The sequence below is a fragment of the Gekko japonicus genome, unplaced genomic scaffold (genome assembly GCF_001447785.1).
Source record: "Gekko japonicus isolate JY-2015 unplaced genomic scaffold, Gekko_japonicus_V1.1 scaffold226, whole genome shotgun sequence".
Lineage (NCBI taxonomy): Eukaryota > Metazoa > Chordata > Lepidosauria > Squamata > Gekkonidae > Gekko > Gekko japonicus.
The window spans coordinates 1,049,131-1,066,212 of record NW_015169178.1 but is presented as its reverse complement, the minus strand read 5'-3'; the positions used below and the strand labels follow the sequence as shown (position 1 = coordinate 1,066,212).

At 50.6% G+C, this 17,082-nt stretch overlaps 1 protein-coding gene across 1 annotated transcript in view; it reads left to right on the top strand.

Annotated features, from left to right (window-relative positions):
• The window catches only part of TDRKH (tudor and KH domain containing), a 44,871-nt gene extending 31,159 nt beyond the window's left edge, over positions 1-13,712 (top strand). The window contains exons 11-13 of the mRNA XM_015416030.1: positions 5,092-5,188; positions 10,614-11,234; positions 13,498-13,712. Coding sequence (XP_015271516.1) covers positions 5,092-5,188; positions 10,614-11,234; positions 13,498-13,712 — 933 coding nt within the window. The remainder of the gene's footprint in view (positions 1-5,091; positions 5,189-10,613; positions 11,235-13,497) is intronic.
• The last annotated feature ends 3,370 nt before the right edge of the window (positions 13,713-17,082 follow it).

Sequence of the window (17,082 nt, the reverse complement as noted above, 5' to 3'; positions counted from 1 at the left end):
TCTGAGGTCAGGCAGGCAAAAAGGGAATATGAGGAGCATATAGCAAAAAACGTAAAAACCAACAATAAAACTTTCTTCAAATACATTAGAAACAGGAAACCAGCCAGGGAGGCAGTGGGGCCCTTGGACGACCAAGGGGTAAAAGGAGTATTGAAGGATGATAGGGAAATGGCTGAGAAGCTAAATGCATTTTTTGCCTCCGTCTTCACTGTGGAAGATGAGAAGTGCTTGCCCACTCCAGAACCACTGATTTCAGGAGGGGTGTTGGAAGACCTGAGTCAGATTGAGGTGATGAGAGAGGAGGTCCTAAAACTGATAGACAACTTAAAAACTGAAAAATCACCAGGCCCAGATGGCATACATCCGAGAGTTCTGAAAGAACTCAAATGTGAACTTGTAGATCTCCTGACAAAGATATGTAATCTTTCCTTAAAATCTGCCTCCATTCCTGAGGATTGGAAGGTAGCTAATGTCACTCCCATCTTTAAAAAGGGTTCCAGAGGAGATCCGGGAAATTACAGGCCAGTCAGTCTGACGTCGATACCGGGTAAATTGGTGGAAACCATTATTAAGGAAAGAATTAGTAGGCACATAGATGAACAAAACCTATTGAGGCAGACTCAGCACGGTTTCTGTAAGGGAAGATCTTGTCTCACTAACCTGTTAGTGTTCTTTGAGGGGGTGAACAAACATGTGGACAAGGGGGATCCAATAGATATTATTTACCTTGACTTCCAGAAAGCTTTTGATAAAGTTCCTCATCAAAGGCTCCTAAGTAAGCTCAAAAATCATGGGATAGAAGGACAAGTCCTTTTATGGATCAAAAACTGGCTAGTTCATAGAAAACAGAGAGTGAGTGTAGGTGGGCAATTTTCTCAGTGGAGGGTGGTAAGCAGTGGGGTACCGCAGGGATCAGTACTTGGTCCACTGCTTTTTAACTTGTTCATTAATGATTTGGAGATGGGAGTAAGCAGTGAAGTGGCTAAATTTGCGGATGATACAAAGTTGTTCAGGGTGGTGAAAACCAGTGAGGATTGTGAGGCACTCCAAGGGGATCTGTCAAGGATGGGCGAGTGGGCGTCAACATGGCAAATGGGGTTCAATGTGGCCAAGTGCAAGGTGATGCACATTGGAGCCAAAAATCCTAAATATAAATACACATTGATGGGGTCTGAACTGGCAGAGACTGAGCAAGAGAGAGATCTTGGAGTTGTAGTGGATAACTCACTGAAAATGTCGAGACAGTGTGTGACTGCAATAAAGAAGGCCAATGCTATGCTGGGGATTATTAGGAAGGGTATTGAAAACAGATCAGCCAATATAATAATGCCCCTATATAAATCAATGGTGAGACCTCATTTGGAATACTGTGTGCAGTTCTGGGCACCACACCTTAAAAAGGATATTATAGCTTTGGAAAAAGTGCAGAAAAGGGCAACTCGAATGATAAAAGGGTTGGAACACTTTCCCTATGAGGAAAGGTTAAAGCGCTTAGGGCTCTTTAGCTTGGAGAAAAGACGACTGAGGGGTGACATGATCGAGGTTTATAAGATTATGCATGGGAAAGAGCAGGTAAAGAAAGAGGTACTTTTCTCCCTTTCTCACAATACAAGAACTCGTGGGCACTCCATGAAACTGCAGAGCGGTCGGGTTAGAACGGATAAAAGGAAGTACTTCTTCACCCAAAGAGTGATTAACACATGGAATTCACTGCCACAGGAAGTGGTGGGTGCTACAAGCATGGACGGCTTCAAAAGGGAATTAGATAAGCATATGGAGCAGAGGTCCATCAGTGGCTATTAGCCACAAGGTATAGCTAGGGGCTCTGGGGCAAGTGATGCTCTGTCTTCTTGGTGCTTGGGGGGGGGTCAACAGTGGGAGGGCTTCTAATGTCCTGGCCCCACTGCTGGACCTCCTGATGGCACTGGTATTTCTGGCCACTGTGTGACACAGAGTGTTGGACTGGATGGGCCTTTGGCCTGATCCAACATTGGCGTCTCTTATGTTCTTATGTTCTTATGTGCTGTTGTCCAGGCTTTTTGGTCTGTTAGTGAAGTGGGGGCTTTTATGGGGGCTTTTATTGACTCAGCCCGGGGTGTCGAATTCATTTGTTATGAGGGCTGGATCTGACATAAATGAGACCTTGTTGGGCCGGGCCATGTGCATCATAAAATGTAATGCCAGGTAGCGGAGATATAAACTTTATAAAGGACACAAACACAAAGGCTTTTGTATTTTTTTACTTAAAAACATGCTTAAAACATGAGCACTCTTGCAATATTTTGTTTGTTTAACAGTGTCTGATAACTGACACCTCTTGCTCTGAATTATTGCATTGAAATGTCTGTGCTGTTGCAATCTTGAGTATGCTGGTGTGTGTCTCTAAGCTGCAAACCTGTGATGACGCAGCAGCAGCAGAACTGGAAAGAAGGAGCAGGAGACAGCCAGTTCCACTGTGGGCCTGATAGCAGCCCCTCCGGGGGCCTGATCCGGCCCCCGGGCCGCATGTTTGACACCCCTGGACTACACCTTTACTGTAGTGCGGTTGTTGCATTGCTGATGTACAGCTACTGTGGTAGCCAGTTCAAAAGCTCAGAAAGTCAGCCTATGCTAAGTAAAGCAGCGGTCTCCAACACGGTGCCTGGCACCTGTTGAGTGTTTTTAAAAAGTGGAAGTGCCAGGTGGGGCTTTTGCCCAGCGTGGGTTCAGTTTGCCAACTGAGGTTTGATTGGATGTGTAGATTTTTAGTAATGTTGTTTTGGCAGCAGCTGCCAGCACAGTGCAAGGAGAGCCAGTTTGGTGTAGTGGTTAAGAGTGCAGACTGTAATCTGGGAGAACCGGGTTTGATTCCCTCCAAAGGTGCCTGCATGGTCGGAAAGATTGGAGACCTCTGACGAGAAGAGAGAGATTGGATTTATACCCTGCCCTTCACTACGCAAAAGCATCTCAGAACGGTTTACAATCTCCTTTCCCTTCCCAGTTTGGCGTAGTGGTTAAGTGCGCGGACTCTAATCTGGGAAAACCGGGTTTGATTCCCCACTCCTCCACTTACACCTGGCTGGATGACCTTGGGCAAGTCGTAGTTCTGATAAGAGCTGTTCTTGAAAAAGAGCAGTTTCTGTCAGAGCTCTCTCCGCCCCACTGACCTCACAGGGTGTCTGTTGTGGGGAGGGGAAGGGAAAGGAGTTTGGAAGCCGCTCTGAGACTCCCTTGGGTAGTGAAGGGCGGGGTATAAATCCAATCTCTTGTTCTTCTACGTCACTTGAGAGCCAGTTTGGTGCAGTGGTTAAGTGCGCGGACTCTAATATGGGAGAACCGGGTTTTATTCCCCACTCCTCCACTTACACCTGGCTGGATGACCTTGGGCAAGCCGTAGTTCTGATAAGATCTGTTCTTGAAAAATTTGGGAAATGTTGACTATGGATAAGATTGCCGAATCTATCCAGACCAATGACAACACTGTAGCCTGGCCTAGCAAGTTAATTAAAGGGCAACCTTCTATTGAACATGCGGTGGAGATCTCACCCTACCTTAGGGCCTCTATGCCTAACAAGTATAGAGATATACTTACCTTTATGTAATGAAGCTAAGGCGTGCTAGCGAAAGGTCAGACTCAATACCTCTTGCTACAACATGGATACTGGCTTGTTTTTGGAGCATACTTAAATGATGTAAGGTGCTTGAAAAATGAAACAGACTTTCTGGACTCGTATAAACGTACCGTATGATGTTGATACCGGTACATAATGGTTAACCAAGTTGGTATGTTACTGTTGAGCTGTTTTTATGTTGAATGTAGTATACCTTGAAAATTTAATAAAACGTATTTTTTCTTAAAAAAGAGCCGTTTCTGTCAAGAGCTCTCTCAGCCCCACCTGCCTCACAGGGTGTCTCTTGTGGGGAGGGGAAGGAAAAGGAGTTTGTAAGCCGCTCTGAGACTCCCTTGGGTAGTGAAGGGCGGGGTATAAATCCAATCTCCTCTTCTTCTTCCCCACAACAGACACCCTGTGAGGCAGGTGGGGCTGGGAGAGCTCTTTCGAGGACTGCCCTTGAGAAAACAGCTCTGAGAGAACTTAAGACTGACCCAAGGCCGTTTCTGCTGTTTCTCAGCCCAGAGCTGGAAACCTTAATTGGGACTCATTATAAGGTGCTACATGTCTTTAATGCTAAGTTTTTGACAGCTTGTTTTTAATAGTTTTGCTGGTTTTGTGTATTTACCGTATTTCAACCTCAAATAAGCTGCACATAAATTTTCCAAGTCAATGGGTGTGGTCAGATGGTGTGCTGGGAGCGGTTTAAATTTCTCCGGCCCTGATATGGTCTTTTTTAACCTGGAGAATCACGATCACACTCGCCTCCTTGCTCCGGATCGCTGTGCTGTTGTATTTTCCTCTCGCTCTCATTTTGGGCATGCGCACAGGCAGCCATCTGTGGAACTAAAGGTTTTCACGCCTGCGCAGAACAGCGATTTCCACTTCAACCCAACTGCTGTAACGCTTCCCTTTAAACTTTAAAGGAACACTTCCCTTTAAACGTTTACGTCCGAAAATGGCCTCCGTGAGATCCCGAACTCGTCTAAAGGCTAAAAACTAGGCACCATTTAAACATTGTTTTAATAACGCGGTGGCGGACCTCCGCCTATGCGCACACCGCCAACACTTTTTAAAAAATGGCACGCGAAAAGCGGAAGCCTCGGGCAGCTTTCGAGCAGGGAGGGGGTTTAAACCGGAAGTGGCTCGACACCGGAGGAGCGATCAGACGTCAGAAAAGTGCGGCTGGAAATGGAAAATCAGGAAAACACCATTTGGGGACCTGGTATCAAAATACTCCGGGTTAAAGCGATTTTGAGCCGGAAGGCGACGGCTGGGGACGGGAGGCAGATGTTGACCGTGTGATTGCGGAGATAAAATCCGTTTCTGAGGCGGGCCGAAAGCGGACTAAACGACCCGTCTGGCCGCACCCAATGAGCTCTCTTTAACAGCAGGATATCCGGTGGCTAAATTGCATCGGTTTGTAGCTGATACACACACACACACACACCCGGTACCAGGACAAACCTCTCTTATCTCCCTCGCTGCTCTCTTCCCCCAGGGAAATGCCCTTGAGACATCTCTAGAGAGTCTTCTCTCCGATACCCAGAAGACCCCCGACGAGATGCTGACGACCCTCTCCTGCATCAGCCTTTCAGGTAACCTGCTGCGTCTGTCTTCTTCCTCGGGAGGCTGGTTTGCCGGTTTCAGAGCGAGCCGTTCCTTCAGGGCCTCGCCCAAATCCCATGACCCTTCACAAGAGATCGGCCAGTCTCACCTTTGTGTTTCCAGCAGAGTGACTGTTAAGCAGTGTTTGGGATTCATCCCAAGAGCTAGAAGGGGGACGCTCTGCTTTCAGGCTCTTAAGGACCTGTGGCCTCGGGCAAGCACCGTCAGGAGGAAGGCCTTCTGTCCACTGGTGGGTGACCCATGGTGGTGGGTGCCATGGTGCTCCCTGAGAGCCAGTTTGGTGTGGTGGTTAGAAGAAGAAGAGAAGAGGAGAGATTGGATATATACCCCGCCCTTCACTACCCATGGGAGTCTCAGAGCGGCTTACAAACTCCTTTCCCTTCCCCTCCCCATAACAGACACCCTGTGAGGTAGGTGGGGCTGAGAGAGCTCTGACAGAAATGGCTCTTTTTCAAGAATAGCTCTTATCAGAACTATAGCTTGCCCAAGGCCATCCAGCCAGGTGCAAGTGGAGGAGGTGGGAATTAAACCCGGTTCTCCCAGTTTAGACTCCGCGCACTTAACCACTACACCAAACTGGTTAGGAGTGCGGACTCTAATCTGGGAGAACCGGGTTTGATTCCCCACTCCTGCTCCACATGCAGCTGCTGGTGTGACCTTGGGTCAGTCACAAGTTCTCTCAAGAGCTGTCCTCTCAAGGGCAGCCCTCAAAAGAGCTCTCTCAGCCCCACCTACCTCACAGGGCGTCTGTTGTGGGGAGGGGAAGGGAAAGGAGATTGTGAGCCACTCGGAGACTCCGAGTGAAGGGCAGGGGGTATAAATCCAATCTCTTCTCCTTCTGCTGTCTTTTCTGGCATCCACTTGCTGCTTCCCTAAAGCAAGAAGCCAATCTGGTGTAGTGGTTGGGAGTGTTGACTCTAATCTGGAAGAACCAGGACATTTTCCGCAGGAATGGTCCTCCCCGCACCTGCACTTATATTCCTCTGCTGCTTTCCCCTCATTCCCGCAGATGTTTTTGCAGTTCCAGGCACAAAAACACAATTTGTCCCCTGTTGCCCTGCAGCCTCAGACTTCCCTGTTCCCAGGAATTCCCATGCTGCCACTGCAAGAGGCGGCAAACTGCGTTTTTGCGCCTAGGACTGCAAAAACATCTGCGGAAACGAGGGAAAGTGGCGAGGAATGCAAGTGGAGGTGTAGGGAGAACTGTCTCCGTGGAAAACGTCCGGGTTCGATTCCCCACTCCTCCCCAGGCAGCTGCTGGAGTGGCCTTGGGTCAGTCACAAATTTTCTCAGGAGCAGTTCTCTGAGAGCACTCTCAGCCCCACCTACCTCACAGGGTGTCTGTTGTGGGGAGGGAAAGGGAAAGGAGATTGTGAGCCGCTCGGAGACTCCTTCGGGTCATGAAGGGCGGGGCATAAATCCAATCTCCTTCTCCTCCTCTCCTGCTTCCCTGGAGTAGGAGATGCTCTGCAAGAGCACAGGGAGACACCGTCTTGAAGTCTGCAAGGGAAGTGCCCCTTTGGCAACCCCTTTGTTTGAAGAGCCGATGCTCTGCCACTGAGCTACAGCCCCTCCGCAGGTTAGGCCAAGAGCCGGCGAGGTCACCCAGTGTGCGTCCATAGCAGAGTGGGGATTCGAACTTGGGTCTCCAGATCCCGACCCCCTAACCACTACATCACGCTGGCTCTCTGCCTGCCATCAAAGGTCCCACTGGTTTCCTCAAGGTTGTAGACGCCTGTATTGAAGCCGGCGCCAACTCGTGAGAAGAGCTTAACTTCCTGGACACGTGCCGAGTCAGATTTCCGGGGCTTTGCATAGGCAGGGGCCATGGCTTGGTGGCAGAAGAGCCGCTTTGCGTGCCAGACGTCCCAAGTGCAATTCCCCAGGATCTCCAGTTAGAACGGATCAGGTCGTGGGCAACGCTCCCTCTAAGCTGCGGAGTACTTGTGAGCAAAAATTCCACTTTGTGAGCTGCCGGCATTAAAGTGGTAAGCCAGCAATTTGGCGGCTGCCTAAATTAGCTTGCTCTGGAGCCCTCCTTCCTGAGCCAAGGCAAAAAAAGTGTGAGTCGGAGGCTTAAAAACTGTGAGCTAGCTCACACTCACTCAGCTGAGAGGGACCACTGGTAGTGGGTAGTGGTAGTGGGTGACGTGAAAGGCCTTTGAAAGCAATTGCCAGTCAGAGTAGAGAATACCGACCTCGATACATCGGTGGTCTGCGTCGGTCAAAGTGGCTTCGGCTATCCGTACGCAATAACCAAGGTAGAACTCTGGCAGTGCTGGAGGCCTCACTTCAAAAAGGATGCGGACCGAATGGAGCGGGTGCAGAGGAGAGCGACGAGGACGATCGGGGCCCTGGGGACCAGGAAGCCCTGTGAGGAAAGGCCGAGGGACTTGGGAATGCTCAGTCAAAAGAAGAGGAGGCTGAGGGGGAACAGGACGGCTCTCTTGAAGTATCGGAAGGGTCGTCCCTTAGAGGAGGGCGGGGAGCGGTTCCTGTCGGCAGCAGAGGATATAGGACTCGCAAGAATGGGTTGAAACTAAGGGTGGGAAGGTACCAGCTGGATCTTAGGAAGAACTTTTGTACAGGAAGAGTTGTGCAGTGGTGGAATCAGCTGCCCTGAGGAGATGGTGAGCTCCCCCCTCCCTGGCAGTCTTTAAGCAGCGGCTGGACAGACACTTGTCAGGGGTGCTCTAGGCGGATCCTGCATTGAGCAGGGAGGTTGGACTAGATGGCCTCTAGGGACCCTTCCGACTCGGTGATACTAAGATTCTAGAATGTTTTCCTTTCTTGCAAATCGAATCCGCGTGTCTCTCCCTTACAGGTGATATTCTAGCTGGGTTTTTAAATGGCCCCTGGCCGGGTCACCAAAGGGATGCTGCTGCCAGACATACCTTCTTTTTTCAATCCATATCAAACTTGTGGCGGGCTTTCTGGGTAACGTGCCCCCTTCCCCTTAACACGCGTCCCTTTTCTCTCTGGCCTCCTCCTCCTCCAGTCCCCAACCCTTTTTGGGCCAGTGGGCACCTTTGGAGTTCTGACGCATCATGGTGGGCACGGCCACAGAACGGCTGCCCCATCTTACATTCAGTCACCCAGAGAAGAGCCTTGTGCTGCAGTGGCTATTGAGTGTAGTAAATAAGAAGCTGGAGAGCGACTGGTGATGAAGGTGCATAGAAAGTTTATATAGATATAATGGTGAATATATACACAGATATATACAAGGCTATCATACAGCATGCCATGCCTTAGCTTTGAGAGACTAAGTCCCCACCTAGCTTATCAAGCTGATAGCTAATATACTAAACCCAGTCAATCACTAACAAGGTGAATTAATTACCTACTCTAACAATGCCTGATAGAGAACACCTGCTAGTATAACACCTGGCTGTAATCACTTAATCACTAGCATGACAGCTAGGACTGTCAAACAGATCAAACTGATCTAGTAACTGCTTGCTACCTTAATCACCTAGACATATATCTCAATAGTGGCAGCTGCTGCCAAGAATGTTTTTAAAAACCCGCCCCGGCCGTCAGATCTCCTGTGGGGCCATCAGAACCCTTGTTGGGCAGGTCCCACCGGGACCCCTTCCACTTTCTAGAAACGCCAGGCAGGTGCCATGGTGCCTGTGGGCGCCCCTTTGGGGACCCCTTCCCTCGTCTCCTCTTTGTCCCTTCTCACCTCCATGGCTTCCATCAAGGCCGCTCCTTGTGTCTAGAGCTCCTGCTCCCTCCGAAGAGTCCCGCAAGTCACCTCGTGCCAAACAAATGCCCATGTAATTCTGCCTCCACCCTTGGTTTTAGTTTGTGCTTCTTGGGGTAAATGTGTGCTTGGGGGACCAGCCCTCTTCAGAATTTGTGTGTATGGGGGGGGGGGAGTTTGGTGTAGTGGTTAAGAGCGGTGGACTCATCTGGAGAGCCGGGTTCGATTCCCCACTCCTTCACGTGCAGCCAGCTGGGTGACCCCAGACCACTCACAGCTCGCTCTCGAGGGCGGTTCTCTCAGAGCTCTCTCCGCCCCACCTGCCTCACAGGCAATGCTCCCTCTAAGTTGTGGAGTCTTGTGAGCAAAAATTCTACTTTGTGACCTACCGGCATTAAAGCTGCGAGCCAGCGATTTGGCTCCTGCATAAATCAGTTTGCTCTGGAGCCATCCCTTCCTGAGCTAAGACAGAAATGTGTTAGCCGGAGGCTAAAAAAACCTATGAGCTAGCACACACTCACTCAGCTTAGAGGGAACACTGCTCACAGGGTGTCGTGGGGAGGGGAAGGGAGGGAGATTGTAAGGTGCTCTGAGACACCTTTGGGTAGTGAAGGGCGGGGTATGAATTCAGCTCTTCTTCTTCAAATCCGGAGAGCTGGGTTTGATTCCCCACTACTGCACATGAAGCCAGCTGGGTAACCTTGGGTCAGTCACAAGTTCTCTCAGAGCTGTTCTCTCAGGAGCAGTCCTCGAAAAAGCTCTCTCAGCCCCGCCGACCTCACGGGGTGTCTGTTGTGGGGAGGGGAAGGGAAAGGAGATTGTAAGGCGCTCTGAGACTCCCTTGGGTAGTGAAGGGCGGGGTATAAATCCAATCTCCTCCTCCTCCTCCTTCTGTGGGTAGGAGAGCTGCACTTGGTGGACAGTGCCCCGTGGTTCACATCAGTCAGTACCACAAGAACATAAGAACCCGACTAGATCAGGAAAGGAGTCCGTCCAGCAACAGGGCAGAGAGGCGGAAACCTTCCCCTGACGTTGCCTCCTGGCCCTGGGATTCAGAGGCTTGACTGCCTTTGAACGTAGATGTTCCCCGCAGCCACCACGGATAAGTAGCCATTGATAGACCCATCCTCTACGAATCTAATTCTCTTTTAAAGCTGTCTACACGGTGGCCATCGCTACATCCCCTGCAACGAATTCCACGTTTTAATAACTTGCCGTGTAAAAAGGTATTTCCCTTTGTCCGTCCTGAACCCTACTGCCCGTCCGCTTCATTGGATGCCCTCAAGTTCTAGCACAGTGGTGGCGAACCTATGGCACGGGGGCCAGAGCCGGCACTCAGAGCCCTCTCTGTGGGCGCGCGTGCCCTCGCCCCAGTCAGGCCCAGACCATCATTAAAGGGTCGAATTCTCTGCCAAATAATTTTAAGTCAATGAAAGCATTTGGGATTGCTTTCCTTACTTTGTTTGGATCAGCTTAAGTTAACGTATGAGCTGTTTTTTTTTAAAGTGAAACCTCAGTATTCAGGTTAAATGGCCGTGTTGGCGCTTTGCGATAAATAAGTGGGTTTTGGGTCGCAGTTTGGGCACTCGGTCTCTAAAAGGTTCGCCATCACTGTTCTAGCATTTTGGGGGAAGGCGGAAAAGTTCCCTGTGTCAGTTCTCTTCCCCCCCACCCCCACACAATTGTAGAAATCCCACTGCTCCAGCTGGCCGTCACAACCCACTGCCTGCGCAAGGCGGGCTTTGCTAACGCAGAGACCTTTGGCTCATCAGATGACCCTGTCGAGCAACTCCGGAGTGACACGGAACCACCCCATCCGGCGTCTTCCCCAGGAGCCCCGCTTGGGCCCTTGCGGATGGCCAGCGTCGTCTCCTGTTCTTCCGAGGACCCCTCCTGCCCCGCTTGCCGGGGAACGGGGGGCTGCAGACGGTTTCTGCCCGAGGGCACCGTGGGGCAGACGAAGGTCGCCGCAAAGGCCGTGTCTCCCCTGTCCGCCTCGGCGTTTGCCGCCGAAGCCAACCAGACATCCAGTCCCATCGTCGCTCTCGCCCCTCCCGAGGAGAGCACGTCGCCGTCGAGCGAAGGCTCCTCCAAACTGACTCCGTCCCTCAGCCTGCCCGACAGCAGCACTTACTCTCCCCGGGGCTGCTTCTACTACCTCTCCACCTCCGAGTTCCTGTCGGATGCATCCCACTTCTGCAAAGGATCACCCTCTTTGGACGAGGTCCACCTGGATGAGTCGCCTTCCCCCAGGCCTCTCGGCGACACGTATATCGTCAGCTCCGCGTCCGGCAGTAGCGGGAAGGAAGGTACGCCGAGCGGGACCGCGGCAGGCACCTTAGCGAGGCCACCCTGGGGGAACACCGTGCGTCAAATGTCACTGTTGCCACCACCTGGGGATCACTCTGTTGCGGGGACGGTGGGCTTTCCTGGGGACTGGGGGCTGTCACTGACAACACAGTGGTTTTCAAACTGTTGAAAAGGATGCCGGGGGGCTCCTCAAGGGGAACGCGTCGGTAACGATGGACTGCCTTCCAGTTTGGTGTGGTGGTTAAGTGCACGGACTCTACACTGGGAGAGCCGGGTTTGATTCCCCACTCCTCCACTTGCAGCTGCTGCTGTGACCTTGGGTCAGTCACAAGTTCTCTCAGAGCTGTTCTCTCAGGAGCAGTTCCTGAGAAAGCTCTCTCTGCCCCACCTAACTCACAGGGTGCCTGTTGTGGGGAGGGGAAGGGAAAGGAGTTTGTAAGCCGCTCTGAGACTCCTTCGGGTAGTGAAGGGTGGGGTATAAATCCAATCTCCTCCTCTTCTTCTTCCCTGAGCAGCCCTGCTGTCCTCTCTCTCTGTCTCGCACCGGCACAGCTATTTATTCTTTTATTATTTCATTTATATCCCACCTTTCTCCCCAGTGGCAACCCAAATTGTCTTACACTGTTCTCCTCCCTTCTATTTTTTTTCACAACAACCCTGTAAGGTAGGTTAGTCTGAGAATGACTGGCCCAAGCTTCTATAAGAACCTCAGAAGAGCTCTGCTGGATCAGACCAGTGAGGGTCCATCTAGTCCAGCATCCCATCTCACACAGGGGCCAACCAGTTCCTCTGGAGGGCCAACAAACGGGGCAGAGAGGTTGAGGCCTTCCCCTGAGAAGAACCTTAGAAGAGCCCTGCTGGATCTGGCCAGTGAGGGTCCATCTAGTCCAGCATCCCATCTCACACAGGGGCCAACCAGTTCCTCTGGAGGGCCAACAAACAGGGCAGAGAGGCCGAGGCCTTCCCCTGAGAAGAACATCAGGAGAGCCCTGCTGGATCTGGCCAGTGAGGGTCCATCTAGTCCAGCATCCTGTGTCACACAGGGGCCAACCAGTTCCTCTGGAGGGCCAACAACAGGGCAGAGAGGCCGAGGCCTTCCCCTGAGAAGAACACCAGAAAAGGCCTGCTGGGTCAGACCAGTGAGGGTCCATCCAGTCCAGCATCCCGTCTCACACAGGGGCCAACCAGTTCCTCTGGAATGGTCCACAACAGGGCAGAGAGGCCGAGGTCTTCCCCTAATGATGCCTCCTGGCTCTGGGATTCAGAGGTTTAGTGCCTCTGAATGTGGAGGTTCCCCTCGGTCACTATGGCTAGTAGCCACTGATGGACTTATCCTCCATGTATCTAACCCCCTTTGAAAGCTGTTTAATCTTCTTCGTGGTCTCTGTGCATCACACCCATGGTATTATGTGCCTGCGCTGATCCGAATCGGTGGTATGCAAAGCTCACAAAGGGATTTTCGCGCCTCCGTCCCAGGCATGCACGGGAACCTCACTGCGCATGCCCAAGGAGGCGGGGTGCAGACATCCCGCCAGTTCTCTTCTGACCGCCGCGCTGTTAACAGCTTGTTTTCTGCCGGTCGGTGAAGAAGCGTTATTTTCTCTCAAGAGGGATTATTCAAATCGTTCTCCTTTTTTCCTTTGACTACGTTTATTTTATTATTTACCCCCCAAAAAATAATACTTTTTCTGAGGGCCGCTGCCCCTCAGGCGGCTTCCCGCCTCCCCCCCCCCCACCCTGAAGTCAAACTTACTTTGCCTCCTACGTGAGCCCTCTTTTATTTTGGTGCCATTTTGCTGTTTTATGGCCGAAAAGTGGGGGTGTTTTAAATTGTGTGTTGGCTGTGGCAGCAAACTTCTGCACACACCTCCCCCCCCCCCCCCTCACGGCCACGCACTCTCCATTCTCTGCCTGGGAGAAACGCATTGCCCAGACGCTTGCTGCCATTGCGCGAAGTTCTTGAACCAGACCCACAAAAAAACCCCTTTGAAAGCTGTTTATTCCTGTGGCCATCACTGCATCCTCTGGCAGCAAATTCCACATTTTAATCATTCTTCCGTGGCAGAGTGGAGATTCGAACCCAGGTTTCCCTGATCCTAGTCAGCACCCCAGTCTCTACAGCACATTGTTGCCAACGCTGCACCTGTGGGAAGGTCTGGTGGCTGGGGCACACTCCGTCGAAGCAGGCGGCCTGCCAGGCCGGCACTGCACACAGATGGGCGTCCTGAAATGTTTTCATCCAAAATCCCCTTGTACCCACAGGTCTTAAAAACATAACACTGATTCCGCCGAATCACCCCAGGTGGCTCATTGCTCCCCTTACACTGAAAGCCTGTAAAATGCAAAGAATGCCATTATCCCAGTGCGATGATGGGGTGGAAACCATAAAGCAGCAGATGACGAACAAGGAGAATGAGATTGAGGGTTTTCTGACTCGGCACTCTAAAAGCAAGCAGCAGAGGCAGCAGCCTCAGTAGCTCAGGCTAGCCCGGGCTCATCGGGTCTCGGAAGCCGAGTGGGGTCGGCCCAGGTTAGTACTTAGACGGGGAGGGGCCTTGGCTCAGTGGAAGAGCACCTGCTTGGCACGCAGAAGGTCCCAGGTTCAATCCCTGGCATCTCCAGGTAAAAGGACCAGGCAGGAGGTGATGGGAAAGACCTCCGCCTGAGACCCTGGAGAGCTGTAAAGAGGGGCTGTGGCTCAGTGGCAGAGCCTCTGCTTGGCATGCAGAAGGTCCCAGGTTCAATCCCTGGCATCTCCAGTTGAAAAGACCAGGCAGGAGGTGATGGGAAAGGCCTCTGCCTGAGACCCTGGAGAGCTGTAAAGAGGGGCTGTGGCTCAGTGGAAGAGCCTCTGCTCGGCATGCAGAAAGTCCCAGGTTCAATCCCTGGCATCTCCAGTTGAAAGGACCAGGCAGTAGGTGATGGGAAAGACCTTGAACCTGAGACCATGGAGAGCCATGGAGAGAGGCCATAGCTCAGTGGCAGAGCATCTGCTTGGCACGCAGAAGGTCCCAGGTTCAATCCCCGGCATCTCCAGTTAAAAGGACCAGGCAGTAGGTGATGGGAAAGACCTTGAACCTGAGACCATGGAGAGCCATGGAGAGAGGCCATAGCTCAGTGGCAGAGCCTCTGCTTGGCACACAGAAGGTCCCAGGTTCAATCCCCGGCATCTCCAGGTAAAAGGACCAGGCAGTAGGTAATGGGAAAGACCTCCGCCTGAGACCCTGGAGAGCAGCTGCCAGTCCGAACAGACAATACTGACCTCGATGGACCCAAGAGTCTGATTCAGTGTAAGGAAATTTCATGTGCCAGGGAGGGGCCATGGCTCAGTGGCAGAGCATCTGTTTGGCCTGCAGAAGGTCCCAGGTTCAATCTCCAGAAGCATCTCCAGTTCAAAGGACCACAGGCAGTAGGTGATGGGAAAGACCCTGAGACCCTGGAGAGCTGCTGCCAGTCTGAGTAGACAATACTGACTGTGGTGTTCCAAGGGGTCTGATTTGGTGTAAGGCAGTTTCATGTGTATCACTTGGAGGATCGGAGTGTTGCACGGTACCGTCTGGGGCCCTGTTGTGGGAATCACTTGTGCCTATGATTCGTAGCAATTCGGTTTCTGAGTGTCCTGTTTCTCACTTGCCATGTTACCCCAGTACTTCTCTGCCGTGTTCCCACACACTTCCAATTCTCGCGGCACAATCTCTCTTCTAAAAGCAATGGGAACATTCCCCCTTAGCCTGTGCCCATATTAAGACTGCCTTTTAACGTCCCTGCAGAAGTTGTCTCTGGTTCGGAAAGCGGCGACATCTTCCAGTTTGAAGACAGCTCCTAGACTCCCTCCACGACGGGATCTGGAATTTATGGTAAGGCTGGCAAGCAGCTTGCCACTCGGCTGCGGTTAAAACTAGAGATGTGAAGGCTCGGGGAAAAAACCCAGAAAAATTCGAGAAAAAAACGTTTTTTCCCGTTTTTTTCCTGAAGCCTTTTTTGTTTTTTTCCAAAAAATTGGAAAAAGAAAAGAAAAGAAAATTGATTATGGAACGTTTTATTTTAGCATGATGAATAAAATATTTTAGGACGAGGTGTTCAAATAGTTTCCAAATCATTTCTAAAAAATGTGTATGGTATCAGATTGATCTAATTTCTGTGCACTGAGGACAAGCAAGTCCTAGGTTACAAACTGAACTCTCCAATGCACGAACAAACTGCATTTCTTCCTTTAGGAGGTGCTATTGTCACAAGAAAAGAAAAAGGCTTCAGTTTTGGTTTTGCGTGTGGGTGGGTATTCTGTTTGTAAGAATTGTTTGGATACACTATATTTTTAATAGGCTAGTTGTGATCATTTCATGCCAAGCAAAAATGTCCATAGTCATGTTCCTAAAGTAACAGAATGACTTTCGATCTGGAAAAGAAAAAAGAAGTGCTGATGTAGCATTTCCCCCCCAATTTTTCCGAAAATTTCCGTTTTTTCCCGAGTTTCAAAATTTCCGGAAATTTTACATCTCTAGTTAAAACGAAAGCGTGTCGATTTTTTTGCTTAGGGGAGTGACCCCCTGTGGAGTGGGGCAGTGAGGAACAGAGCAGGTCGGGAAGCCAAGGTGGCCAGCCCTACTCAGTACAGAAAGAAAAGCCATTTAGCCAATAAAAAGCCGTTACCGAGATAGATTTCTAAACTGCAAGCTGTCAGTCACATTATATGACAGTTCTCAGCTGCTGCAAGTTAATCACTTCTGCCAGCCTAAGCAATAAGCTGGCAGGTGGGGCTGATGGCTTCCGTGGTCAAGAAAGCGAACACTGAGGCAGAAATCCAGTGGAGTGAGCCGTGTTAAGTCTGTTGTTGCAAAATAGTAAAAAAGCCCAGTAGTACCTTTAAGACTAACAAACTTACGAAATGAAAACTTTTGCTAATCGCAACGCTACTTGCTGCTGCGAGACTTGGGGTTGCCCAAAAATGGAAAGCCGAAGCTGCCCCCTCCCTGAATACCTGGAAAAACAGATTATGGGAACGTTTTCTCCTAGGAAAAAATGCCGCACAGAACGCTGTGTTCTCCACGGGTGGCCCTCTACACACATTCCAAGCCATTTGGTTTCCAGTGGCCGCATACTTGTCTAACGGGGATTTTCTCCCCAATAATCGCTATCATCAAGACCTTTTGTGTTTTTGAAGCCTCTGTTAGGTCTCTTCATGACGCTTCAATTTGTCCTGATCTTCGTCCAACTTATTACCGAATATCCATTCCATTTTATGCAAATGTTTATTTTTGTATTTTATTGAAAATAATTTTTAATTTATTTTTTTTAAAAAAAAGACTAACGAACTTTATCATAGCATAAGCTTTCAAGAAACACAGCTCTCTTCGTCAGATGCGTGGAGGCCAACATGCCCTCCACGCTTCTGGCAAAAGAGAGCTGTGTTTCTCGAAAGCTTATGCTACAATAAAGTTAGTCTTAAATGTGCTACTGGGCTTTTTACGACTTTGGCAGAAAAACTCTCTTAAAGAAGACCAGTTTCTTGGTACAGAGTTCGAAGGGCTCTTAGAGGCCACCTACTCCAACCCCCTTGCTCAGTGCGGGAATTAGTCGACTACAGCACCCCACTCTGCTTAAAGGAGCGCACTTTTTAAAAAGTTTTAAAATTATTGAAAAAAGCATTTACAGGAGGAAATTCCTGTGGGGCTGTGCTTTTAAGAAAGGGGGGCAAAGCCACACCATAGCTATGGGCCTGGGCCCATATAGTCCAGCATCCTGCTCCCCGGAGCGGTCAAGCTCACAGGCAGGGCACTGAAGTGATGGGCCCCTCTCCATTTGACTGTGTTATCTAGCATTTAGAGGAAGGCTGCTTTTGTGCCTGGA